The 26,746-nt window shown below is 33.6% G+C and overlaps 1 protein-coding gene across 2 annotated transcripts in view; it reads left to right on the top strand.

Annotated features, from left to right (window-relative positions):
- Window positions 1-26,746, top strand: part of LOC138304767 (synapsin-like) — a 141,749-nt gene that overhangs the window by 109,190 nt on the left and 5,813 nt on the right. For both annotated transcript variants that reach the window (XM_069245025.1, XM_069245026.1), the window contains exons 8-13: window positions 3,153-3,215; window positions 11,250-11,392; window positions 21,903-21,977; window positions 22,343-22,445; window positions 22,962-23,134; window positions 25,405-25,734. In XM_069245025.1, coding sequence (XP_069101126.1) covers window positions 3,153-3,215; window positions 11,250-11,392; window positions 21,903-21,977; window positions 22,343-22,445; window positions 22,962-23,134; window positions 25,405-25,734 — 887 coding nt within the window. The remainder of the gene's footprint in view (window positions 1-3,152; window positions 3,216-11,249; window positions 11,393-21,902; window positions 21,978-22,342; window positions 22,446-22,961; window positions 23,135-25,404; window positions 25,735-26,746) is intronic.

Raw genomic sequence — 26,746 nt, 5'->3', positions numbered from 1 at the left:
CGATCATCAACAAGATGACCGCCAAGGAACCATCTTGGATTTTGATAGTTGAAGTTTGTTACTGCTATTTCTGAGAAAGTACTGAAGCGATCTGTCTCAAATTATATGTGTAGTATATGTTTGAAAAAGTTTAAAATGTAGAGAAAAGATCTATCTTTCCATTGTCAGACATAGATCATTCTTTGGTGGGCGCCAAGATCCCTCTGGGATCTCTTGTTATCCAAATGATGAAGTTTGATGTTTTAATTATAAATCATGATTTTGCAGTCAGATGCTTTCATGTGTTATCTCCAATTAGTGTTAAGGTGTGTTTTCATTATCCTGCAAGCTGAAGGTCATATATTTGCACTTCAAGCCCCTCTCTTTTAAATACAAAGATGCTGGCTTATCTCGTTTAAGAAAATTATAGCATGTAAACTATTAATTCCAAGGACAGGTAGCCTATATTTCTTGATTGATAAACAAACAAGACTTACACGCCCCAGAGCATTTAAGGCTTCGAAAAAATGAACGTCAGCCAACAACACTTACGAGGCCTAGGTTTACTATCGTCATCAACACGGTGATTAAACATCGGCTTGTTTTAGTGCAGCAAAGCATGCCAATCTCACAATTAGCGTCCTCTATACATTTATTTTGCTGCAGGACAAAAATAAATCATGTTCTAGGTATCTGGTAAAATTTTATATAAAAATCTTATATTATTTGTTATACTTCCATAGAAGTTTATAATTCGACTGAAGCTTGCCAGGATTATGACGTACACAATGCATTGGACTTAAGAAGTTATATTGTAAAAATTATTTAATTTTACAGCATTTTGATAAACAGTATTCAACCCAATTAGTAATAGGCCATTGTTTAAATTTCTGGAAGTCACCTTGGCATTGACTGTATCTATTTTTAAGTCAACGACACAAAAAATCAAGGTGTTTGTTGGGCTATTTAGATTTGGGTCAAGGTCACACGAGTATTCAAAAATGCTTTCAGGCTGTGTAGTTGCTGTAAGGTTATCTGTATCAAGGTCAATGGTATCAAGGCCATTCAGATGATGGCCAAGGTCAGCAATGTTTGTAGTATATGAAGGTCAAGGTCAGCTGTGTTTTAGATCAATGTAAGAGTAACAGCAGATTAGGGCCAAAGACAGCAGACTGTTTTAAGTCCATGTAAAGCTACCAAGATTGGGGTCAAGGTCAGCGGTGTTGTAGGTTAGGGCCAAGCACTGTTGTATATTGCTGTAAGGCTTCCAAGATGGTAATGCTAGAAGGCCTTACTTTTCATTTTTTTATATTGAATCATTTATACAAAATTCCTGATAGGTATGTACAAAATTTCAATATTTGATCACTGTCTTGATTCTTAATGTTACATTTCTTTTCTTACGTAAATTAGAAATACCTCAGACTTTGATTTCTCTGTAATTGTAATTGTGACATGTAATTATATGTTGATTTCTCTGTAATTGTAATTGTGACATGTATTTATATATTGATTTCTCTGTAATTGTAATTGAGACATGTATTTATATGTTGATTTCTCTGTAATTGTAATTGTGACATGTATTTATATGTTGATTTCTCTGTAATTGTGACATGTATTTATATGTTGATTTCTCTGTAATTGTAATTGTGACATGTATTTATATGTTGATTTCTCTGTAATTGTAATTGTGACATGTATTTATATGTTGATTTCTCTGTAATTGTAATTGTGACATGTATTTATATGTTGATTTCTCTGTAATTGTAATTGTGACATGTATTTATGTGTTGATTTCTCTGTAATTGTAATTGTGACATGTATTTATATGTTGATTTCTTTGTAATTGTAATTGTGACATGTATTTATATGTTGATTTCTTTGTAATTGTAATTGTGACATGTATTTATATGTTGATTTCTCTGTAATTGTAATTGTGGACATGTATTTATATGTTGATTTCTCTGTAATTGTAATTGTGACATGTATTTATATGTTGATTTCTCTGTAATTGTAATTGAGACATGTATTTATATGTTGATTTCTCTGTAATTTTAATTGAGACATGTATTTATATGTTGATTTCTCTGTAATTGTAATTGTGACATGTAATTATATGTTGATTTCTCTGTAATTGTAATTGTGACATGTAATTATATGTTGATTTCTCTGTAATTGAAATTGTGACATGTAATTATATGTTGATTTCTCTGTAATTGTAATTGAGACATGTATTTATATGTTGATTTCTCTGTAATTGTAATTGTGACATGTATTTATATGTTGATTTCTCTGTAATTGTGACATGTATTTATATGTTGATTTCTCTGTAATTGTAATTGTGACATGTATTTATATGTTGATTTCTCTGTAATTGTGACATGTATTTATATGTTGATTTCTTTGTAATTGTAATTGTGACATGTATTTATATGTTGATTTCTCTGTAATTGTGACATGTATTTATATGTTGATTTCTCTGTAATTGTAATTGTGACATGTATTTATATGTTGATTTCTCTGTAATTGTAATTGTGACATGTATTTATATGTTGATTTCTCTGTAATTGTAATTGAGACATGTATTTATATGTTGATTTCTCTGTAATTGTAATTGAGACATGTATTTATATGTTGATTTCTCTGTAATTGTAATTGAGACATGTATTTATATGTTGATTTCTCTGTAATTGTAATTGTGACATGTATTTATATGTTGATTTCTCTGTAATTGTAATTGTGACATGTATTTATATGTTGATTTCTCTGTAATTGTAATTGTGACATGTATTTATATGTTGATTTCTCTGTAATTGTAATTGTGACATGTATTTATATGTTGATTTCTCTGTAATTGTAATTGAGACATGTATTTATATGTTGATTTCTCTGTAATTGTAATTGAGACATGTATTTATATGTTGATTTCTCTGTAATTGTAATTGTGACATGTATTTATATGTTGATTTCTCTGTAATTGTAATTGTGACATGTATTTATATGTTGATTTCTCTGTAATTGTAATTGTGACATGTATTTATATGTTGATTTCTCTGTAATTGTAATTGTGACATGTATTTATATGTTGATTTCTCTGTAATTGTAATTGTGACATGTATTTATATGTTGATTTCTCTGTAATTGTAATTGAGACATGTATTTATGTGTTGTAGGTGCTCACTCCAAAGTTTCCTGTGGTTGTTAAGCTTGGTCACGCTCACTCTGGTGTCGGTAAAGTAAGTAAAGCCACTTCAAAATTTTCCTTATTTCTCCAAAATCATCTTCTGTAATTGTCAAAAAGAAAATAATTTTCCTTCATAAACTTAATTTAGATAATTTAGTTGTTAAGAAATGAGTAATATTATTGCCTTTCTTTGAAATTAGCTCAATTATCAAAAGATTGGTTGAGTAGTTTTTACAAATTAAAATTGTTGTCAGAGTTAATGCAACTTTCTTTTTACTAAGGGTTCTGTATATACAAGGTTCTGTATAAATGAGGGTTCAGTGTAAACAAAGTTCAGTATTTGTGAGGGTTCAGTGTATACATGATTCTGTATTAGTGAGGGTTCAGTGTATACATGATTCTGTATTAGTGAGGGTTCAGTGTATACATGATTCTGTATTAGTGAGGGTTCAGTGTATACATGATTCTGTATTAGTGAGGGTTCAGTGTATACATGATTCTGTATTAGTGAGGGTTCAGTGTATACATGATTCTGTATTAGTGAGGGTTCAGTGTATACAGGGTTCTGTTTTAGTGAGGATTCAGTGTATACATGATTCTGTATTAGTGAGGGTTCAGTGTATACATGATTCTGTATTAGTGAGGGTTCAGTGTATACATGATTCTGTATTAGTGAGGGTTCAGTGTATACATGATTCTGTATTAGTGAGGGTTCAGTGTATACATGATTCTGTATTTGTGAGGGTTCAGTGTATACATGATTCTGTATTTGTGAGGGTTCAGTGTATACATGATTCTGTATTAGTGAGGGTTCAGTGTATACAGGGTTCTGTTTTAGTGAGGGTTCAGTGTATACATGATTCTGTATTAGTGAGGGTTCAGTGTATACATGATTCTGTATTAGTGAGGGTTCAGTGTATACATGATTCTGTATTAGTGAGGGTTCAGTGTATACAGGGTTCTGTTTTAGTGAGGGTTCAGTGTATACATGATTCTGTATTAGTGAGGGTTCAGTGTATACAGGGTTCTGTTTTAGTGAGGGTTCAGTGTATACATGATTCTGTATTAGTGAGGATTTAGAGTATACATGATTCTGTATTAGTGAGGGTTCAGTGTATACATGGTTCTGTTTTAGTGAGGGTTCAGTGTATACATGATTCTGTATTAGTGAGGGTTCAGTGTATACAGGGTTCTGTTTTAGTGAGGGTTCAGTGTATACATGATTCTGTATTAGTGAGGGTTCAGTGTATACAGGGTTCTGTTTTAGTGAGGGTTCAGTGTATACATGATTCTGTATTAGTGAGGGTTCAGTGTATACAGGGTTCTGTTTTAGTGAGGGTTCAGTGTATACATGATTCTGTATAAGTGAGGGTTCAGTGTATACAGGGATCTGTTTTAGTGAGAGTTCAGTATACACAGGGTTCTGTATTAGTGAGGGTTCATAATATACAGGGTTTTGTATCAGTGAGGGTTTTGTATCATTGAGGGCTCTATATCAGTGAGAATTCAGTTTACACAGGTTTCTGTGCTAGTGAGGGTTCAGTGTATACACGGTTCTGTTTAAGTGAGGGTTCAGTGTATATAGGTTTCTGTTTAAGTGAGGGTTCAGTGTATACAGGGTTCTGTATTAGTTAGGGCTCTGTATACAGGGTTCTGTATTAGTGAAATTCAGTACATACAGGGTTATGTATTAGTGAGGGTTCAGTATATACAGGGTTCAGTATTAATGAGGGTTCAGTATATACAGGGTTTTGTATTAGTGAGGGTTCAGTGTATACAGGGTTCTGTATTAGTGAGGGTTCAGTATATACATGGTTCTGTATTAGTGAGGATTCAGTATATACATGGTTCTGTATTAGTGAGGGTTCAGTATATACATGGTTCTGTATTAGTGAGGGTTCAGTATATACAGGGTTCTGTATTAGTGAGGATTCTGTATATACAGGGTTCTGTATTAGTGAGGGTTCAGTATATACAGGGTTCTGTATTAGCGAGGGTTCAATACATACAGGGTTCTGTACTAGTGATGATTCAGTATATACAGGGTTCTGTATTAGTGAGGGTTCAGTATATACAGGGTTCTGTATTAGTGAGGGTTCAGTATATACATGGTTCTGTATTAGTGAGGATTCAGTATATACATGGTTCTGTATTAGTGAGGGTTCAGTATATACATGGTTCTGTATTAGTGAGGGTTCAGTATATACATGGTTCTGTATTAGTGAGGGTTCAGTATATACAGGGTTCTGTATTAGTGAGGGTTCAGTATATACAGGGTTCTGTATTAGTGAGGATTCAGTATATACATGGTTCTGTATTAGTGAGGGTTCAGTATATACAGGGTTCTGTATTAGTGAGGGTTCAGTATATACAGGGTTCTGTATTAGTGAGGGTTCAGTATATACAGGGTTCTGTATTAGTGAGGGTTCAGTATATACATGGTTCTGTATTAGTGAGGATTCAGTATATACATGGTTCTGTATTAGTGAGGGTTCAGTATATACATGGTTCTGTATTAGTGAGGGTTCAGTATATACAGGGTTCTGTATTAGTGAGGATTCTGTATATACAGGGTTCTGTATTAGTGAGGGTTCAGTATATACAGGGTTCTGTATTAGCGAGGGTTCAGTACATACAGGGTTCTGTACTAGTGATGATTCAGTATATACAGGGTTCTGTATAAGTGAGGGTTCAGTATATACATGGTTTTATATAGGCAAGAGTTCAGTATATATATACAAGATTCTATAAGGGAAGGGGATTGAGCAAAGTAATGGAAGCATAGGTATGTATAATCTTCTGTTTTAGTGATATCAGTCAAGTTTACATGCAAGTGATAATTTTAATGATGAAAATCATCATGATTTGATCTATTTAATGATGATATTTTTTTGTATTTTATGTGGACGGTGTTTTTTGCGCTACTTTTTGTAATCACCACAGGTAAAAGTAGACAGTAACGAATTGTTCCATGAAATAGCAGGGGTACTGTCACTCACCAGTCATTATGCCTCCTCCGAGACATTCATAGATAGCAGATACGACCTGCATTTGCAGAAAATTGGAAATAATTATAGGGCTTTTATGTGAGTTTAACCCTCAAACCCCCCTACATGCATGTATATTGTCAGCCATTTTTCCGTTAGCGAAGCCTCATCAATGTTAGCTGTAGATACATTTTTTTATATAAAACGTTTCAGTTGAATTTCGTTTGTGCCATACTTTCTATATGTGTGTAATTTAATGTGTGTAAGTGTGTGTTGGTGATAGTTCATGTGTATGTATGCATTTTGTGTGATTGGTGAGCTTATTGCCATTGGGGATTTATATTAAGTATCTAGGGTCAAGGTCAAAATCAAAGGTCAGAATCAAAGTATGGGGAATCATTCAGGGACAAGGTCATTAGACAGGATTTTCATCTTATGAGTCAAATAAAAAATGAAGGTTAAGGTCAATAGGTCCTGGGTATTCCATTTGTGTCAAGGTCACAGCCAAGGGTATGACCCGGGGTCAAGGCCAAAAAAACTCCTAAATAAAAGTTGGGGTCAAGGGTAAGGACAAGAGCCCTGGGTATTCCATTTCTGTCAAGGTCACAGCTAAGGGTATGACTCAGGGGTAAGGTCAAAATAAAAACTCCAACTCTATGAGTTTGGGTCAAGGCCAAGGTTTATTGGTATGTCACTCGAACCAAGGTCAGGGTCAAGAATATGGCTGAGGGTCAAGGTGACAGCACTCAAAAAGTTTTAGGTCATGTGGCTGAGGTCAAGGCCATTAAACCAGAGTTCTTGGATTTGACTCAGGGCAAAGGGTTACGTATAAAAGGTTTTAAATTCTGGCTCAAGGTCAAAAATATAACTTCGGGTCAAGGTCAGTATACCAAAATTATAATGTAAAATGGAATTATCAAATGATCTTAAAACCAAATGTTCAGATCAATATCAAAATTAAGATGCATGCCAATAATAAAAAGCATGAAAAATGGGATAATTATATAGGCATATAGAACAGATTAAGATAATAAAAGATCAAGATTTCAAGCTTTGAAATCATTTGAAATTGTTAAAATCCATTGTAAAAATTGTAAAAATCCAAAAGCTAAAGACATGTAAATGACTCAAATTACACGAATCTTAACGCCACACATTTATGGAGAATCAGTGTGTGGAGAGTGAGAGTTAGTGAGAATGTGAGTGGATGGTGAGAGATTGTGAGTGGATGGTGAAAATTGTAATAAAGGAATGAATGGTATGAGATTGTGAATAGATGGTATGAGATTGTGAGTTGACAGTGAGATATTGTGAGGTGATGGTATGAGATTTTGAGTTAATGATATGAGATTGTGAGTGGATGTTATGAGATTGTGAATTGATGGTATGAGATTGTGAGTTGACAGTGAGAGATTGTGAGGTGATGGTATGAGATTGAGAGTGGAAGTTATGAGATTGTGAGTGGATTGTATGAGATTGAAGGATGGTATGAGATTGTGAGTGGATGATATAAGATTGTGAGTTGATGGTATGAGATTGTGAGTTGATGGTATGAGATTGTGAGTGGATGGACTGAGATTGTGAGTTTATGGTTTGAGATTTTGAGTGGATGATATGATATTGTGAGTGGATGGTATGAGATTTTGAATGGATGGTATGAGATTGTGAATGGATGGTATGAGATTGTGAATGGATGGTATGAAATTGAAGGATGGTATGAGATTGCGAGTGGATGATATGAGATTGTAAGTGGATTGTATGAGATTGTGAGTGAACGGTATGGTATTGTATTGTATCACATGAATCTTAACACCACACATTTATGGAGAATCAGTGTGTGGAGAGTGAGAGTTAGTGAGAATGTGAGTGGATGGTGAGAAATTGTGAGTGGATGGTGAAAATTGTAATAAAGGAATGAATGGTATGAGATTGTGAATAGATGGTATGAGATTGTGAGTTGACAGTGAGATATTGTGAGGTGATGGTATGAGATTTTGGGTTAATGATATGAGATTGTGAGTGGATGATATGAGATTGTGAATTGATGGTATGAGATTGTGAGGTGATGGTATGAGATTAAGAGTGGAAGTAGTGAGATTGTGAGTGGATTGTATGAGATTGAAGGATGGTATGAGATTGTGAGTGGATGATATAAGATTGTGAGTTGATGGTATGAGATTGTGAGTTGATGGTATGAGATTGTGAGTGGATGGACTGAGATTGTGAGTTGATGGTTTGAGATTTTGAGTGGATGATATGGTATTGTGAGTGGATGGTTTGAGATTTTGAATGGATGGTATGAGATTGTGAATGGATGGTATAAGATTGTGAGTGGATGATATGAAATTGAAGGATGGTATGAGATTGTGAGTGGATGATATGAGATTGTAAGTTGATTGTATGAGATTGTGAGTGGATGGTATGAGATTGAAGGATGGTATGAGATTGTGAGTGGATGATATAAGATTGTGAGTTGATGGTATGAGATTGTGAGTGGATGGACTGAGATTGTGAGTTGATGGTTTGAGATTTTGAGTGGATGATATGATATTGTGAGTGGATGGTTTGAGATTTTGAATGGATGGTATGAGATCGTGAATGGATGGTATGAGATTGTGAGTGGATGGTATGAAATTGAAGGATGGTATGAGATTGTGAGTGGATGATATGAGATTGTAAGTGGATTGTATGAGATTGTGGGTGGATGGTATGAGATTGAAGGATGGTATGAGATTGTGAGTGGATGGGATGTGATTGTGAGTGGATAGTGTGAGATTGTGAGTTGACATTGAAAGATTTTGAGTTGATGGTATGAGATTGTGAGTGGATGGTATGAGATTGTGAGTTGACAGTGAAAGATTTTGAGTTGATGGTATGAGATTGTGAGTGGATGGTATGAGATTGTGAGTGGATGGTATGAGATTGTGAGTGGATGGTATGAGATTGTGAGTGGATGGTATGAGATTGTGAGTGGATGATATGAGATTGTGAGTGGATTGTATGAGATTGTGAGTGGATGGTATGAGATTGTGAGTGATGGTTGAGTGGATGGTATGAGATTGTGAGTGGATGATATGATATTGTAAGTGGATTGTATGAGATTGTGAGTGAACGGTATGGTATGGTATGAGAGTGATGGATGGTGAGATTGTGAGTGAGTTGATGATATGAGATTGTGAGTGGATGGTGATGAGATTGTGAGTGGATGGTATGAGTTGATGGTATGAGATTGTGAGTGGATGGTATGAGATTACAAAGGTGGTATGAGATTGTGAACGGATGGTATAAGATTGTAAGTGGATGATCGAGATTGAAAGGATGGTATGGAATTGTGAGTGGATGGTATGAGATTGTAAGTGGATGGTATGAGATTGTTAGTGGATGGTATGAGATTGTGAGTGGATGGTATGATATTGTGAGTGGATGGTGAGAATGTGTGTTGATGATAAGTGTAAGTAAGAATTTTGAGTGGATGGTGAGCGATTGGGCATGCTGCCACTTGCTTTCTACAGTATGTTGTTCACAATTTCAATATTGTAAAAATTGAGTTTTTGTTCATAGCAACATCACCAGTTAGGATAAGGTCATTAAGTTTCTGCACATTTGATGTCTATTTTTATCTCAGAATCAATTGATCATCAAATTTCAAATGTTGAATACTTGAAACTGGTTACTCAAGTTCTGTATCAAAATATTATCTAATAAGAATTGTAAATTATTATTATTATTATCATCTTAAAAAGGTATATGTGAGCATGAAGGAATTAATATTAGATATATGCATTTGGCATATAGAAATAAAGATAAGCACATTATAAGGAACACTAAGGTTAGTTCATTATGAAGAGAACAGATTAGCACATAGGAATAGAAGTTAGCACGAAGGAATACAAGTCAGCACATATGAATAGAAGTTAGCATGAAGGAATACAAGTTAGCATGAAGGAATATGGAATACAAGTTAGCACATAGTAATATAAATTAGCACATAGTAATATAAGTTAGCATGAAGGAATACAAGTTAACACATAGGAAAACAAGTTAGCAGAAAGGAATACAAGTTAGCACATTGGAATACAAGTTAGCATGAAGAAATATAAATTAGCATGAAGGAATATAAGTTAGTTATAGCACATAGGAATACAAGTTAACACATATGAATACAAGTTAGCATAAAAAAATATATGTTAGAGTGAAGGAATATAAGTTGGCACATAGAAAATACATCAAGTTCTATACATACTGATACGCAAATTATATATGGAAATACAAGTTAGCATACAGAAATACATCAAGTTTGAATAAATACATTAAGGAGGCATAAAGAAATATAATCCTTAAAGTATATATAGAGCACAACTTGTAAAAATTTAAATAACGTTTAGCAGATTGAAATACAACAATTGACATACAGATAAATAAATTGATAAAAGATATAAAAAGAATAATCTGCACTACTGATTTGCCAATAATTTTATTCATAGATACCGGTCATTTTTTAGAATCTTAATTCTTTGTAAATAAAATCACTGAATTACTTCTTATTTGAATATAGGTATTTTGATCGCTTCAGACCATATTTTAGTTATTGTAGACATTACAGGCATGGTTAGAGTCAGTCAGTGTTATGTGAAAAAGCTTCAAAAGTTGGATCATGAATGTTTGGAGCATTTTCATCATAAATTCTTTTGAATTATTTTATATCTTCAAAATTTTTGATAAAAAAAATCATCAATGATCATATGAGAGACAACTCTCATCATCAATGTCAAATTGATCTTCAAAATTTAAAATTAAATTAAGTTTTGTTTTAGAATTCATTGCAGACTCTCCATTCATGATCCAATGAGTTAGTATTGTATTGCTTCTTTCAGAAAGCTGACTTAATTTTCACACAGTAAAAACAAAATGGCTGAACTCTGGTTACCAGGGCAACACAGGTCAGGGTTTATGACCTTTAAACCATCAGGTTCCACCATTAGTTAGTCTCCTTTGGTTCTGTCATCAGTCATGGTTTTACCTTGACCCTTTGGTTTTACCTTGACTTTTGTCTAGTGTCCTTGACCTCCCTGAGTCTGACCCTTTGACCTTTATCACAGGTTAGGATATCCAACCACTATGACTTCCAAGACATGGCCGGGGTAGTCGCGGTCAGCAACTGTTATACAACAACAGAGTCCTACATCGACACAATCTACGACATTCATATTCAGAAGATAGGCAATAATTACAAGGCTTACATGTAAGTCAGCCATTCTCAGTTTTATTATGTTTTTTTTTTTTTTTTTTTTTGCTGCAGAGCTGTATTTTGTTTAGTTATATTTTGTTATCTTTCTTTCTGTAGAAATCCTTTTTATTTTCATTTTATTTTTCATTTTAATTGTATTTTTCTGTGATGTTATTATTTATTCTTTATTTCTTTGAATTTTTTGTGTCTGTAATACCAATATAGATATTTGTATTCTGTACATTATAAAGTGTTTTCTGTTTTTGAATTTCATTTTCTGTTTTGTTTAACTTGATTTGCTCATTAGATAAAAAGAACTTTTTCTTTTTATTTTCATAATTACTTCATTTTTTGTTCAAAATTGTTTTAGTGTGTTTATTTTTTATTTTGTTTATTGTTCCATTGTATTGTATGTTGTTATGTGTGTACATCTAAATGGCTAGAGTAGTTCTATGTTGTGTGTATAAACAAAACTTCAAAATAATGTAACATTATAAACAACCCTGCTAAATTTATCAAGATGATCTTATTCCAAATGAATATAAAATATTGAATCTATCAGGCACTATCGAAACAGTATACATACATAATTATATACATTTATAGTTTTACATGTTTGTACATTTAGAAAACGAAATTCTTAAATTTCACTTTCTCAGTTTGAAAAACACATTTTCAAAAAGCTGGTGTTAATCTAGGATGCAAAGAAAGGCAAAATTAAGGCAGATTCCATCTTGTTTTAAACATAAGGAAGTTATCTCTTTTTTTTTTTTTTTTTTTTTAAGTAATTAAAAACATTTCATAAATTTAATTTTGTATTTATTGTCTATTGGAATTATCATTTAATGTATCAATCCAAACAAGGAAACCAAATTCTACATGAAAATAATTTTAATTTGCAACTGGTTTTAAAATTTATTTGTTAATGTGAATATTTTTCTTTCTTTAATTTTTGCTTATTTTTTGCTTACCTTTTGTTTTTTGACTAACATGTAAGTCCTTTCATTAGTGAGAATTATGCCAAAAAAAAAATTTAAAAAAATAAAAGTGTCATATGTAAATCAAACTATTAATGTTGAGTATTGAACATTGTCATTACTGTATCTAGATCTAAGGGGTTTATGATCAAGTGGTTCAGATGTCTCTGAACATGTATTCCGTCTTTGCATATTACAGAGTGAGCTCCCTTGCGGGTAGGTATTGATTGTTACGTCATTATTTGCAAGCGCAATTCATGTTGTTTTCTCCAAAACTTATGACGTTAAGCTTGCAAACCAATTACGTCACAATCAATACCTACCTGCAAGTGCAGATAACTCTGTAATATGCAAATTCGGAATACCAAAAGCCCTTCCTCTATTGGTCATGAGTTTGAAGTCCATGTGTGGCAGTTTCCAGGTACTGACTGCTGGGCAGTGGTTTTTCTCTGGGTACTCTGGCTTTCCATCACTTTGTAAACCTAGCATTTACCTGAATGACCCTGAGCTGTTACTATGGTTTTATGGCCAATCAAACCAAACTTGAGTTCCAAGTAAAATGTACAAACTTCTATTAAATATGCTACATTGTAACTTCTACAAAATGTGCTAACGTCTATAAAAGGTGTTAACTTCTATATAAAAATGTGCTAACTTCTTTGATGTGATGATAATGTTCTACTTTGCAACTTTGACAAAATGTAACTTCAATAAAATTTGTTAACTTCTATCAAATGTGCTAACCTCTAAAAAATGTGCTAACTTCTATAAAATGTGCTAACTTCTATAAAATGTGCTAACTTTTATAAAATTTGTTAATCTCTATAAAATCTGCTGACTTCTATAATATATGTGCTAACTTCAATAATATGTTCTAACCTCTATAAAATGTGCTGACCTCTATAAAATGTTCTGGCCTCTATTAAATGTGCTAACTTCTATAAAATGTGCTTACCTCTATAAAATGTGCTAACCTTTATAAAACAACTGAACTCCCATGAGATAGAGATCAACAATTTTTGTGTAAGATTTATCAATCTATATCTTAAAACACTGTAAACCGACTTTCTTTCGCAAAGTTTTTTCAAGGAGATTGAGTTTCGCAGATTTAAAATTGAATGAACAAAAATTTGAATTTATTGTGCTGGAATGGTGGAAGATATTATTTCACGGAGATAAACTTTCGCAAATTTACATTGGTCACAAAATTTGCGAATTAACACATTCAATTTGCATTATTGAACAATTGATCAATTTATTGTAAAACATTTATTGAAGAAATGTGTATTTTAAGTATTAAAATTTTTTCATGCAAGTAATTTAAGAGCCGATATTAATTTATGAAGTTTTCTGTATTTTCATGCAGTAATCAGTACTTGCTGTATTGATTATACATGTCAAGGTTTTTTGAGCATTAAATGTCAGTTTTTTCGGAGGAAACAATGTAATTTTTAAACACAAAATAATGGCATCACAATCAACACCTATACCCATTAGGGAGATAACTCTGTCATGTGCAAACTCTACGTATTTGGTATTACGAAATTCTATTCATTTTGAAGTGTGAACAGTAGACGAGGGATTTTTAGGAATTTAAATGTAGACCACCCAGTAGCATGAACGGTAACAAATTGATTGGGTAACTCTATCGCCACAGCTGACTAAACAGATCTCTCTAAGGGTACTGTTAACTTACCCGCCCCATTATTGGACCGTTAAGTTAGATTTCTACAAGAAATTAGAGAAATTTTAGTAAACGAAAGCTTCCAATTAACTCGGGGTATGATGGAATGTTAGCTTTTAAATAGAAAATTAGTCATTTCTTTCAATGGTGACTTGTTGCATTAACATTCTTAAATTAAAAATAAAATGTGTTTATTTTAAGGGACCATCTGGAAAATCAAAATTCAATAAAAAGCAAACTCCTATGTGTCACTTTTTAATTAATGAAGCTCTATTTATTTCAATTGAATTTAATACTATTTTTTGACATGATGTCTTCAAATTGAATGTTGTACCATCATTTTTAGGTCACCTGAGACGAAGTCTCAAGTGACCTATTCTAATCGCCTTTTGTCCGTCGTCGTCCGTCGTCCGTCGTATGTCCGTAAACAATTTACATTTTCGACTTCTTCTCCAAAACTGCTGAAGCAATTTCAATGAAATTTTGTAGAAACCTTCTTAGGCATAAGGCCAATCAAAATTGTGAATTATATGGTCCCCACCCCCCAGGGGGCTGTGGGAGGGGCCAAAAGGGGTAAAATTGAGTAAAATTTCAAAAATCTTCTTCTCTACTCACAGATGTGGTAGAATCAAATACTTTTCATAGATAGAAAGGTCTTAAGGTCCTTTACAAAAATTGTGAATTATATGACACTGGGGTCTCGATCTAGTTTCCGCCTGGGGAGGGGGTTAAGTTTACTATAGTTTATATTGGGAAAACACATTTTTGCGCATTATTTGGTCATTTGTAATAGGAAATGAGTCAAATGTTGTCAGAATTATCAGTATGAGATGGCCATTTAATCCTATTAACAAATTTTCTATGACTGACCCCCAGGGGCCTTAGGGGCGGGGTCAAAAGGGGTCAAATAGGCTAAAACTTCAAAAATCTTCTTCTGAAATACTGGAACTGGTAGAATCAAATACTTTTCATAAATAGAAAGGTCTTAAGGTCCTTTACAAAATTTGTGAATTATATGACCCTGGGGTCTCACGTTTCCCCCTGGGGAGGGGGTCAAGTTTACTATAGTTTATATAGGAAAAACACATTTATGAACATTATTTGCCTATTTTTCATAGGAAATTAGTCAAACTGGGTTAGAATTATTAGCCTGAGATAGCATTTTAACATCATATCCATATTGTTCATGGCTGACCCCCAGGGGCCAGAGGGGCGGAGCCAAAAGGGGTCAAAGTGGTAATTTCAAAAAATCTTCTTTTTGAATTCACAGATTTGATGGAACCAGATACTCTTGATAGATTGGAAGGTCTTAAGGCCCTTTACAAAAAATTGTGAATTTCATGGTCCTGGGATCTCAGATTTTCCCCTGGGGAGGGGGTCAAATTTACTATAGTTTATAAAGGAAAAACACATTTAAGAACATTATTTGCTTAGTTTTCATAGGAAATTAGTCAATCTGGGTTAGAATTATTAGCCTGAGATAGCATTTTAACATCATATTCATATTGGTCTTGGCCGATCCCCAGGGACGAGAGGGGCGGGGCCAAAAGGGGTCCAAATGGATAACATTTCAAAAATCTTTCTTCTGAATTCACATAATCTTCATAGATTAAAAAGTCAAATTTATAAAATCACTGACTGACTTCAAGGGCCTGATGGGCCAATATATAGTGTTTATATGCATGTCTTTGTTTCATTCTGTATCTGAAATCAGGTGACCGTTAAGGCCTATGGGCCTCTTGTTTTTATAGGGATGGCAAGATTTCATATTTCTAAGAGTAACTATTTTTTTTACAATTAAAGAGAGGGCATTGTAGCTGCATGCAAGACCAGGTTTTGAACCAGGACTTTCCAAATTATCAAGGTTACTAATAACTATGCCTGGTCAGAGAGATGCTTGACTAAGTACCCTTGGTAACCACAGTGGTTAAGAGATGTCTCAAAGTTCTTCTATAGGCCCTCCACTTTTTGCTTATAAGTTAGAGACCTAACTTGAGGAAGTTTCCATGAACTGATGATAGGCTGATGGTTCTATTCTGGGTCCTCTGGCTTTTCTTAACCTTTTCTTTACTTCGGAAATCTGCCATGTCTTTAAGCGACCCTTTCTGTTATCATTGGTATGTTACCAAATAAAAAAATTCTTCACTTTCTCCCCCAAGTCTCAGAAATCCACCTTTGACGTTGGCCTATGCTAAAACAGCTTCGAACAGTGCTTCAAAAAGTGCTTCAAAAATGGCAAGGGATGGCCATCTCGCCAATTCTTATAACCCATGAAAGGTGATTTGTTACATGACCAGACCAGGTCTAGAACCGAGGAATTCTTTCAAACTGTCAATGAATTAACGCTGATCCAATAGAGGTATCTAGCCAGTCGACTTATCAACCCACTATACTTCAGTTATATACTATAGTTTGAATTCACTTACACTTAAAGGCGTACTGCTTAAGTTGAAAGAAATTGGGGTTGCAGCCATCCAACATTTTCAGAACAGGAGAAGAGAAAATGTATAAATACCAGATAGGGTTCACACCCGGCATCTTTTAATGTGTAGATGGAGAATTTTAACCCAGTCTTCTGTTACTACAATACTCAGGTGTTAATTTTAAGATAAGAGAACATGTAGTGGTCAGACTGGATTCAAACCCAACATCGTCTAATCTGTAGACTTGACCATCGTCCTTAAGTCTATACTCATGCTGTATAAAGGTAGTGGCGGCGGTGGCCGAGTGGTTAAGATTTCCTGACATATTACCACAAGCCCTCCACCTCTGAGTTGAGAGTTTGAATCCTACGTGGTGCAGTTGCCAGGCTGTCCGTTGGCTTTTCTCCGGGTACTCCAGCTTTCCTCCACCAATCTGGCACATCCTTAAAAGACCCTGGTTGTTAATAGGATATGTTAAACTAATAAAAACCAAACAAAGTGGTGTAAAGCTGACAAATCTTTGGACTGTAATAGGTGTTGACATTCGAGTGAGGATTATTGGTGAAGACAAGCTCGTAACTTCTCTAGCTAAGACAAAAACAAAAACATCTTGTGAAAAAAACAACTATTTGTTTATCATTCATCAAAGTCGGAACAGATTACATCCGTCAAGTGTGAAACAATACTCTAAGAAATCAATTATCCCAACAACAACGGAGAAATTGATACTTGGCTGTGTTCGGTGAGCTGTTTCAGGTTGAAGTTCTAAATCTCTTAACATTCTTGTAACACAAGTTTCTAGGTTTGTAGGGTGCAAAGTAATTTATTTCATACTTTCTCAAACTCAAACCAACACAAGAATGTTCGAAATGAAATACAGGAATTTCTTGAATTGGATTCAATAATGTGATTGTAACATTGTCACCAGACGTTAGTTAAAAGATTAGAAGATTCGTACTACTTGGAGAATGGTTTTCATTCAATGGACTTCAAACCTGAGTTAAATTAAGATTTATAAGATATTGATTGAGAGAAAAAAACCAACTCAACAAATTGTTGTGGTTTCCATGATTTGTGGATTTGGTTGTGATGAGGATTGTGTGTACTTTTAATGTGTTTTTACTGGGTGTCCTTTACAATCCTTGTTAAAACTACAATACATGCATTCAACAGTGAATTAAGGTTAAGTTTTAAATCTTTACTTAAAGCAACTCATTTACCATCATTATAGTTGAAATGTTACAAATCAATTTCTATCGAGGATCTACAGGGGTCAAATAGGCTAAAATATTTTAACAACTTATTTAAGTATGCTGTGATGACAAGCTACAATATTTGTTCAAATGAATAACCTTGACCTTCATTCAAGGTTACAGCTATTCTTAAAATACACTTCTCGATATCTAAGAGACAAAGAGACCTGATAAATCTAATGTAAGCTAATGACGATTTTTGTAACTAAGATTGAGAAAACTAATGATCTTGACCTTCACTTAAGGCTTCAGAGGTCAAGTACAATTTGTTAAGGAACTTTTATTTATAACCAAGAGGCTTCATATTGGGTCTATATGGCAATCTGAAGGCGGTGATGTAATTCGGGCCCATTGGACCTTTTCTTGAGTATACTGACAAAGCAAGAGGAATTTGGAAGAATCAGTTGATGTAAATTCTGTTTAAATAAAAACCTGCAAAACATTTTCAAAGAGAACCTGTTGATCTGGAGTCATTTCCTGAGCTTGTCAGAATCCTAATAAAATTAGCCGAGTCAGTGAGATCTGATTGGTTGATTATCACGTGTGTGAAGTGACACCTTCTTTATATCTAATAGGATAGGCTTCACGGGCTAATTCAGGATTTCCTCTCACATAAAACACACTACACAGGTTCCTGTAGATGTACTCTTTTTCTTGTGCTCAAATTTTCATGAACAATCAAGATAATTGTTACTATAGCGAGTTGATGCAATATGCACTTTGAAAAATAGTTTGTAAGAAAAGAATGCGTGTATAGGCTGTTCAGTCCTATCTTGTCAATGAAATTTGATTGAAAAGTTTCCAGAATCTTTTTTATAGTGCAATTCTGCAATTATGCAGTTACCAAGCTGAAATGTGATTGTGTCTCAGTGTTGTACATTCTATTTGTCGATACATAAAGTTAGATAATGCAATATGTATAATTTTATTTTCCTTTACATTTGTGATTGTTTGAATGATAATGTTTGACATTCTATCACTAAGAACTCTACCTAAAAGCACACATATTTACTGACCATTGGTCAGTAGTTTTTCTCTCACTCTTGCTTTCCGTTTTCATCCTCTTCCAGTGGCAATTCCAGAGAAATATCAAGGGATGGGGGTGGGGGTTTCCATATTACCAATTATCTTGAAGGGAAGAGAAGTATTCCATACATTAGGAAAATGGTGAAAATACACGAGTTTTAAAGAAAATTTGCAAGATACTGAGGGGAAGGTGGGGTGGGAGGGAGGTATGTTCATGAAACCTAATTGGATCTGTCATATTGGCTTCCAAAACTTAGCACATCAGCGGTTCTTATAATAATAAAACACTTGGATTAATTTGATTATTTACTTATACTTTGTTTACATACACACGTAGATAATGATATATTCTAAGCTAATGGGAGTGCTGTATCATTACAGTGTAAATAAAACTAATTCATTGTGCCCCGATGTTGGCAGGCAGTGGTTTAGTTCCTAAATCATACAATTGGTTCATGTCAGTACAAGTTGAGGTTGACGTTTTTTGTTATAATTAAACTTCATGGTTCAGATAGGATCTCATAGGACTGTTCTTTTTCGCAGTCCTACCCAGTTTGTCAATGGCTTTCATCTAATAGCCTTGAGAAGAAATAAAATGAAAAGCAGTCACACTGTTGTGAGTTTCATTAGTTTTGTGCCAGGCTGTTGTTTGGAGGAAAGCCAGAGTACCCAGAGAAAAACCAACACCAGTACCTGGCAACTGCCACATATGTGATTCGAACTCGCAACCCAGAGGTGGAGGGCTTGTGGTAATATGTCGAGAAATATCTTAAACACTCGACCACCGCTGCCCCGAGCAAAAACACAAATACTTGTTGAATAATAAAATCTAGTAATATGCTGCATATTCATTAAGTTGAATTGTGAAAAATACAACTTAAAAAAAAAAAAATAATAAACAGAAAATAAAATCATCTTAGAATGGTTATTTGTCATTGCCAACAAAATTCCTTAAGAATGATGATCAAAAATGGCAAAGGAATGTAGATTTCGTGTTAAAGGGTGGGGTTTAAGTTGAAAAGGCGGAGGTTTAAAGAATAGGCAAAATTGTGGGAAAGTACTCTGGTACATTTTGTTTAGATTTGGACTCAAGGTTGTAACCCACACAACTTGCAGCTGTGATTATTTCTTTAGTTGTTACAGAAACACCTTGTTGGCAGGAGTCTAAGCTTACAGATTACCTGTTTACGAAAAATTACTTCTACATTTAGGCGGATGTCGTAATCCAAACTACGAATACATTTGATATTACAGACCCTCTTATCTTATCAGAAATTAAACATTTGAAGAATTTCCAAGGGTTTTCTGAGTTTCCCATAGACACTGTTAATGCACTTAGGATATTGAACAATGTTACCTCCGATGTAGGAGAGTTCCAATTATACCCCTACACAAGAGAGCTCTGAGTGCAGGTTGTCGCACTGCTGCAGTACATTAGCTCAGCTAAAAATCCGCCCTTGTTACAATAACTTGAAATAAAAAGCAATCCTATCTTAAAAACATATAATCATCATTTTCTTAAAACAAAAATATATAATTCACTTTGGTTTGTTTAGTTAAATGTCCAATTAACAGCCAGGGTCGTTGAAGAACATGCCAGATTTAGGAGGTGGAGGAAAGCTGGAGTACCCGCAAAAAATCAGCAACCAACGGTCCGTACCTTGTAACAGCCCTATGGGGGATTCATTTGCAAAATGCAGAGGTGGAAGGCTATAGAGGTCCGTAGTAGATTTGTTACAACCTAATAACTGCTTTTAAACTTTTAAAAAGTTACAATAACTTAAATGCAGAAAACATATGATTCAATAAGAGGTATGGCGTATAATGGTTTAAGATTCATCAAATGCTTTCAAATGACACATGTTTGTTTTTGTAAATTCAAATAAACAAAGTTGTATGTATATGTACTTATATCCCCCAAAGAATGTAGTAAACAGATTATCCAAGCTGGTTAATGTTCTTAAAATTAAAATTCTTTGAATATTTTGAATTTAAAAAGTAATTGGTGAAACGCTGGTTTAATTTTTTGAATATCAGCCTAAAAGACGATCTAAAGAAAAGGGTGGGACTGAATTGATTTGAATTAACAATGAACTGATAATAACGTTAAAATTATTCTGTCGGAGTAAAACAGAATGCTCTCTAATAAATATCTCTGAGCTATCGCGTTGAGGAAGTTGCTGATGCTGAATTGTATGAACGTGTGTTGTTAAGTGTAACAGACCAGAAAACCTGAAGCACTTTGAAGCTTTTTTTTATTACCCCCAGACTGACAGAACACGTGATAAGGGTATTTTCTCTCACCGTTAAATTACTAGTGTAGTTCTGCAATTATACTGAACATTTACAAAATGTTGTAGAAGAATTGTAAAAATCATGTAGTTTCCAATACATTTTCAGAGATGTAGAAGAATGGTAAAAATCATGAAGTTTCCAATACATTTTCAGAGATGTAGAAGAATTGTAAAAATCATGAAGTTTCCAATATCTTTTCAGAGATATTGTAGAGGAACTGTTAAAATCTTGTAGTTTCCAATATCTTTTCAGATATGTAGAAAAAATTGTAAAAATGATGAAGTTTCCAATACCTTTTCAGATATGTTGTAGATTGAAGAATTGTAAAAATCATGAAGTTTCCAAAACATTTTCAGTAGAACTATATGTATTTAAAGTACCTGTTTCATAGTATGCATGACTTTATCCATTTTGTTTGATGTGCTATTTTTTTTTCTCTATTTCTTTTCTTATCTTTATAGTGTGTCCTTTTTAGATAAAGTTTAATATATAACTGTACATTAAATTTATCTAACAGTAAGCTTGGTTTTAGACAATAAGTCATTTATAAGTAATATATGTCTAATCCAGACAGTTAATCTATTCTTGAAAATTGACAGATACAAGTACATTATATCAAAAATCTTCAAAAAATTTGAAAGTTATAAATGGGAAAGAAAAATAAGAAAAAATATCAGTTGTGATATAAGCATCATTAAGTTTTCATTAAGCAACCTTGATTTACAATTTAAAAAAAAAATTAAAAATATAAATTTATTAATTCATTTGCTCGATCTGTAGACTTTGCAGTGTAATGTTCGGATCTTATATGAATGTCTTTCAAACATGTTCTAGCTTTTAAGGACGTTTTTCTTGTACTCATTTCAGGAGAAAATCAATATCAGGAAATTGGAAAGCGAACACAGGATCTGCTATGTTAGAACAAATCGCAATGAACGACAGGTAATGAACGCCGAAACAAGCATGATTAATGACACATTATGATACTGAGTTCATCAATGGAATCATAAATAAATTTCCTCCTGCCAAATTCAATGTATAAAAGTTATATGAAGATTAAAAAAATAATTACAGCGGATTGAGTTATTAAATTTTGGTCCAAATAAGTAATCATTTTCTGGATTTTGTTTACAATAGAACTTGTAGATTCACTTACAAATATTTGGTCTTGAAAATAAAACACAGTTCACATATGAAAAATAAGCATTTTGCATTCAACTCATTCAAGATGATGAGAACGTTTTTAATGGTCAGAAAAAAATAAAACTTTGATGGTCATACAGTTATAATGAATACTTTTGTTGTAGGTTTAAGTTATGGGTGGATGAATGCAGTCTAATGTTTGGTGGACTTGACGTTTTGGCAGTGGAAGCTGTGCAGGGGAAAGACGGCAAGGAATATATTATAGAGGTATATTATTGGCCTACGGGAATAGCTTAAACATTCATTGTGAACTGTAACAGAGCACATGAGTGTATATAATCACTGCCTCTGCTGGGGTCAAACTCGGGACTTCTATCTAAATGTAGATTCAACCGATCAAGCTAAAGAAAACATTTTTCTATATATTGCGGTTAGATAAAATGACAAACAGACAGAATGGTCATAGTAAAATTGACTCTTATGTTTGCACAATTTTTGTCATTATTATTTATCTGTATGTTTCAACATTCTCTTAATACTCAGGCTCATTTAAAGATGTGCCAGAATTAGAATGTTGAAGAAAGCCAGAGTACCTGGAGAAATATCACTGTCCTGCATTCAGAACCTAGCAAATGCTCCATATGTGATTCTAACTCATGACCCATAAGTGGAGGACTTGTGGTAATATTTCAGAAACGTCTTAATCATTCGACCACCACAGCCCCTAAAGTTGATTATCTTGTTACAATACAAGTTGATGACACGGTCTATTGAATGTTACAGGTGAACGATTCCTCCATGACGTTACTAGGGGAGAGTCAGGAGGAGGATAGACGTCAGATCGCCGACCTTGTAATGGCGAAGATGCAGCACTGCCTTAAACCGGTCGCTACCATTAGGCAAGTGGCCGATCTGTTGTGGGGAAAGGGAGATAATCCAAATCCAAGTGAAAAAAAGTAGGCTAAATCAAACATAATTCATATTTTTTTTTTTTAATCTTTCTTGACATATTTTTTTCTTATCTTTTGAATTTGAAAAATATATTTTTGTCTTTTTTGACGGATTTTTTCGCGTGCTGCAAAATTGCTGCGCATGCATTCTTGCATGGTGTGTGCTGCTTGCCTTAACTCGGCCCATGGTCAAGGAAATTCATCTCTGCGTCTCTATGTGCCACCGGTCAAGTAACTGACTGACCAAAAGAAGACCTTGAGAGAGATTGTCTCCGGAACAATATCCAGGAAGATACCAACAAGGACAATAACATAAAATGACTTATATCAGAACAATTTAGATTCAGATAAAAGTAGCATGTATATCTATAAATTCAATAATTTCTTTTGCATAATGTGAAATATTAAAAAAAAACAAAAAAAAACTTGAAAGTGCATTGAGTATGAAATTTTAAAGCAATATGTATCTTTAGGTCTAAGTTTAACCATTCAATTTAAGTATATTACCAACTTATTAACCAAAAAATGTTTACAATTCTTCCAAAACCAATCAACTAGTTTCTGTATACCTTGTGTCTGTGTATTAAAGATATTGTTATGTTAGAGAAATGCATTTGAATTTCACATCTATCAAGATTTGGTGATGGAAAATCCAATGAATTAGCACTTAATATCAAATTAATTCATCACACACAAAGATTTTTTTTCTATAATCATGCATACACATTTTTTTATAATGCACTAGCCGTTTCTTTCTAGGCTTTCATGTTTTGTCTTATATAAAGAAAATAAATTTTGCACTTTAAAAAAAAATCATATTCAAATTCAAATAGAGAAATTGAAACTTTAAAAATCATACAGCAGTCAAAACATTTGATAGATATGACATTGCCGTATATCTGTTTAATTTGTAGCTAAAAAAAGTTTTAATTGGTAATAATTCTCCACCAATTTTTAAACAATTCTGTCAAATTTAAGAGTATAGGTACATACTTTTCCTGAAAAGCACTTCAATTCAGCTTCATTATCATAGAGTTATGGCCCTTTGTTACTGTTGGGCAATATCTTTAATACAAGGGAAATCCAAAATCGACGTGGGTAAAGTAAAATTTACCCTCGATTAGTCCACCATCCAGTGATTATGATGTCATCATTTGATGTGATAATTACCAGAAGGTGGGACTAATCGACAGTAAATCGTTTTGAGATCTCGAAACTCCAATATTAGAAAATATAAAATCCTTTTTGCTTTTGTTTCTTAAAATTTCTCTCATTAAAAGTGGGTATATGATTACTAATTAAATCACAATTTAAGCAAAAGATTTTAAAGACTGCATTAATTTGATTTACGTATCATAATTTCAATAGAAATATTCCTGAACATTTTATAGTCTTAATACACAATCTAAAGACCCATTCGCTCCTCTTTGAAAATATAAGTTGCTGTGTTGGGTGGGTATATGATTTGTAGATATCAAATGTATGAATGTTTTAATTTGGACAGTTATACTGAACATTTTATGTACAATATAGACAATAACGTTCGCAGGAATGACACATGTATTAATTCTGGTCAATGAAAATTTCATCTGCGCATTAATATGTCCTTTATAGCCATTTCACAAATTTTTGGTTTGCCGAAATTTGATTTTACTATTCTCAAAATGTTTTACCTGTGAAAGTTACTGGCTATACAATTTGTTTTAATGGATTTTGCTACAATTACTTAACTCATAATATCATTTATATATAAGATTTATTGATTTATTTTTCATCTGATGCATTCCTTTCTATGTAGATGCACATTATATATCATAAGCACTCAAGCCAACTTTTATGGCATTTGCATCTTAGAATATTTTTTATATAATATATTACATACATAATAAATTGCATTATAAATCGTAAACCTATTGAGTAAAATGATAACTTATCTACTCCTTTGTATTGTATTCAGGGTTTTCTGTTAACTGAGAAATTTCACTGTTATATGCAAAAAACACCCCTGAACTCACACTTAAACTCAACTAATTTTAAGACTGGAACAGTTCATTGTGAGGTTAAAGGGGTGGATGAGTTAAAACAAAAAAATCAAGAATATGCTTCAGAAACAAAATCAAGCGTCAACAGTACGCGCTGGCATTGCTGAAAAAAAAAAAATTTTAAATGTTAATTTAGCGTAAATTAACACAAAACTATAAAAAGACATTTTTATTTTCCCAGATCTTCTCTTTGACCAAGCTAACACTTACACTACTTGTCCAAATCTTTTTCAGTCGGACGTTTAGCTCGGGTGCCGTGATGCATTACGCAACAATGAATGGAAACAAGCAAGATTTACCTGCCCCAACACAACCCCCTTCTCGACCCCCTCAGCCCCAGGGACAGCAACAGATGCCCCGCCCCCAGGGGAGCCAGCCTCCTCACCAACAGCAGCACTCACAGTCACAACATCATCAGCACCAACAACATCCCCAGCATCCACAACATCCTCAGCAACCAGGTGCCAGGTCTCCACAGCGACCAAGCAACCCCAACCAGCAGATGACCCCGAATCAACCATCCAATCAAGATCCAGCTCAGGCCAACAAACCACAATCTGACGGGTACTGGCACAAGCTTTCTATTCTCATCAAAGGCAAACCCATGTAAAATGTCGGAAATATCCTGAAATTTATCCTTAAAAAAATAGATTAGAATAGCATGTGTTGTGTGTGTATTTCTTAGTGTATTTGACCCAATGTAAGTGCCTAGGGTTCTCAAAAATTTAAATAAAATGAGGGGGTCAAATTATAGGTCCAAATCTTGATTAACCTTTCTCAAAATTCTTGCACAAAGTAATTAAACCATTAATTAATTTGCATATTAAATCAAATAGAGAAACCTACATATTTTCAGTCTGCATTTAATTCAAGGTAAGTGACATTTTAGCCTTAAAATGAAAGGGCGCATAAAGGGACGTGGGCGCTTATTGGGTCGAATGCTGTAATATGCAAACCATTTTTAATAAATTTGTGTCTATGCATTTATACGCTGCTGTTGTAAGTGAAAGATGAATGAATACTAACTGCAGCACAGGGAAAAAACTGCTCATTTTGCAGGTTTTATATATTCCTGAAATGTAGTTGGTATTTATTTGCCTTAAAAACTTTTTATAATATTGTTTAAAGATAATGTGTTGGTTATAATTTCAGTTGTTAAATCTTTTGTTTCGAAAACATTGCATTTTACAATTTGGTTTTTGATTATCTGAGTCCAAGGCTCAGTTGACCTCATGCAATCTTTTGTTTGGTGTCATTCGCTATTCATTCCTCTACATTCATCATAAACAGTTTACATTTTAAACTTCTTCTGAACAATCATAAGTCTCGGAGACATGATAAACTTCACCTGTAGCAGCATGCTTAGATAAAGAGCCTTAATAAAGTTTGTTCAAGTAAATGACCTTCACTTCCTTTCTATGCCCCATACATTAAATACCAGATTCATTTAAAGATATAAAAAGTCTCGAATACATGATTTGGGTCTATACTGTGCTGTCATAAAGAGCTACAGTGTTTGTTGAAATGAATGACCTTGCCTTTCAAGGTCAAAGGGTAAAGTATGATAAAATCTTTA

The sequence above is a fragment of the Argopecten irradians genome, chromosome 12 (assembly GCF_041381155.1).
Source record: "Argopecten irradians isolate NY chromosome 12, Ai_NY, whole genome shotgun sequence".
NCBI lineage: Eukaryota > Metazoa > Mollusca > Bivalvia > Pectinida > Pectinidae > Argopecten > Argopecten irradians.
The sequence above is the reverse complement of the archived record's forward strand: the minus strand, read 5'-3'. Positions and strand labels throughout refer to the sequence as shown.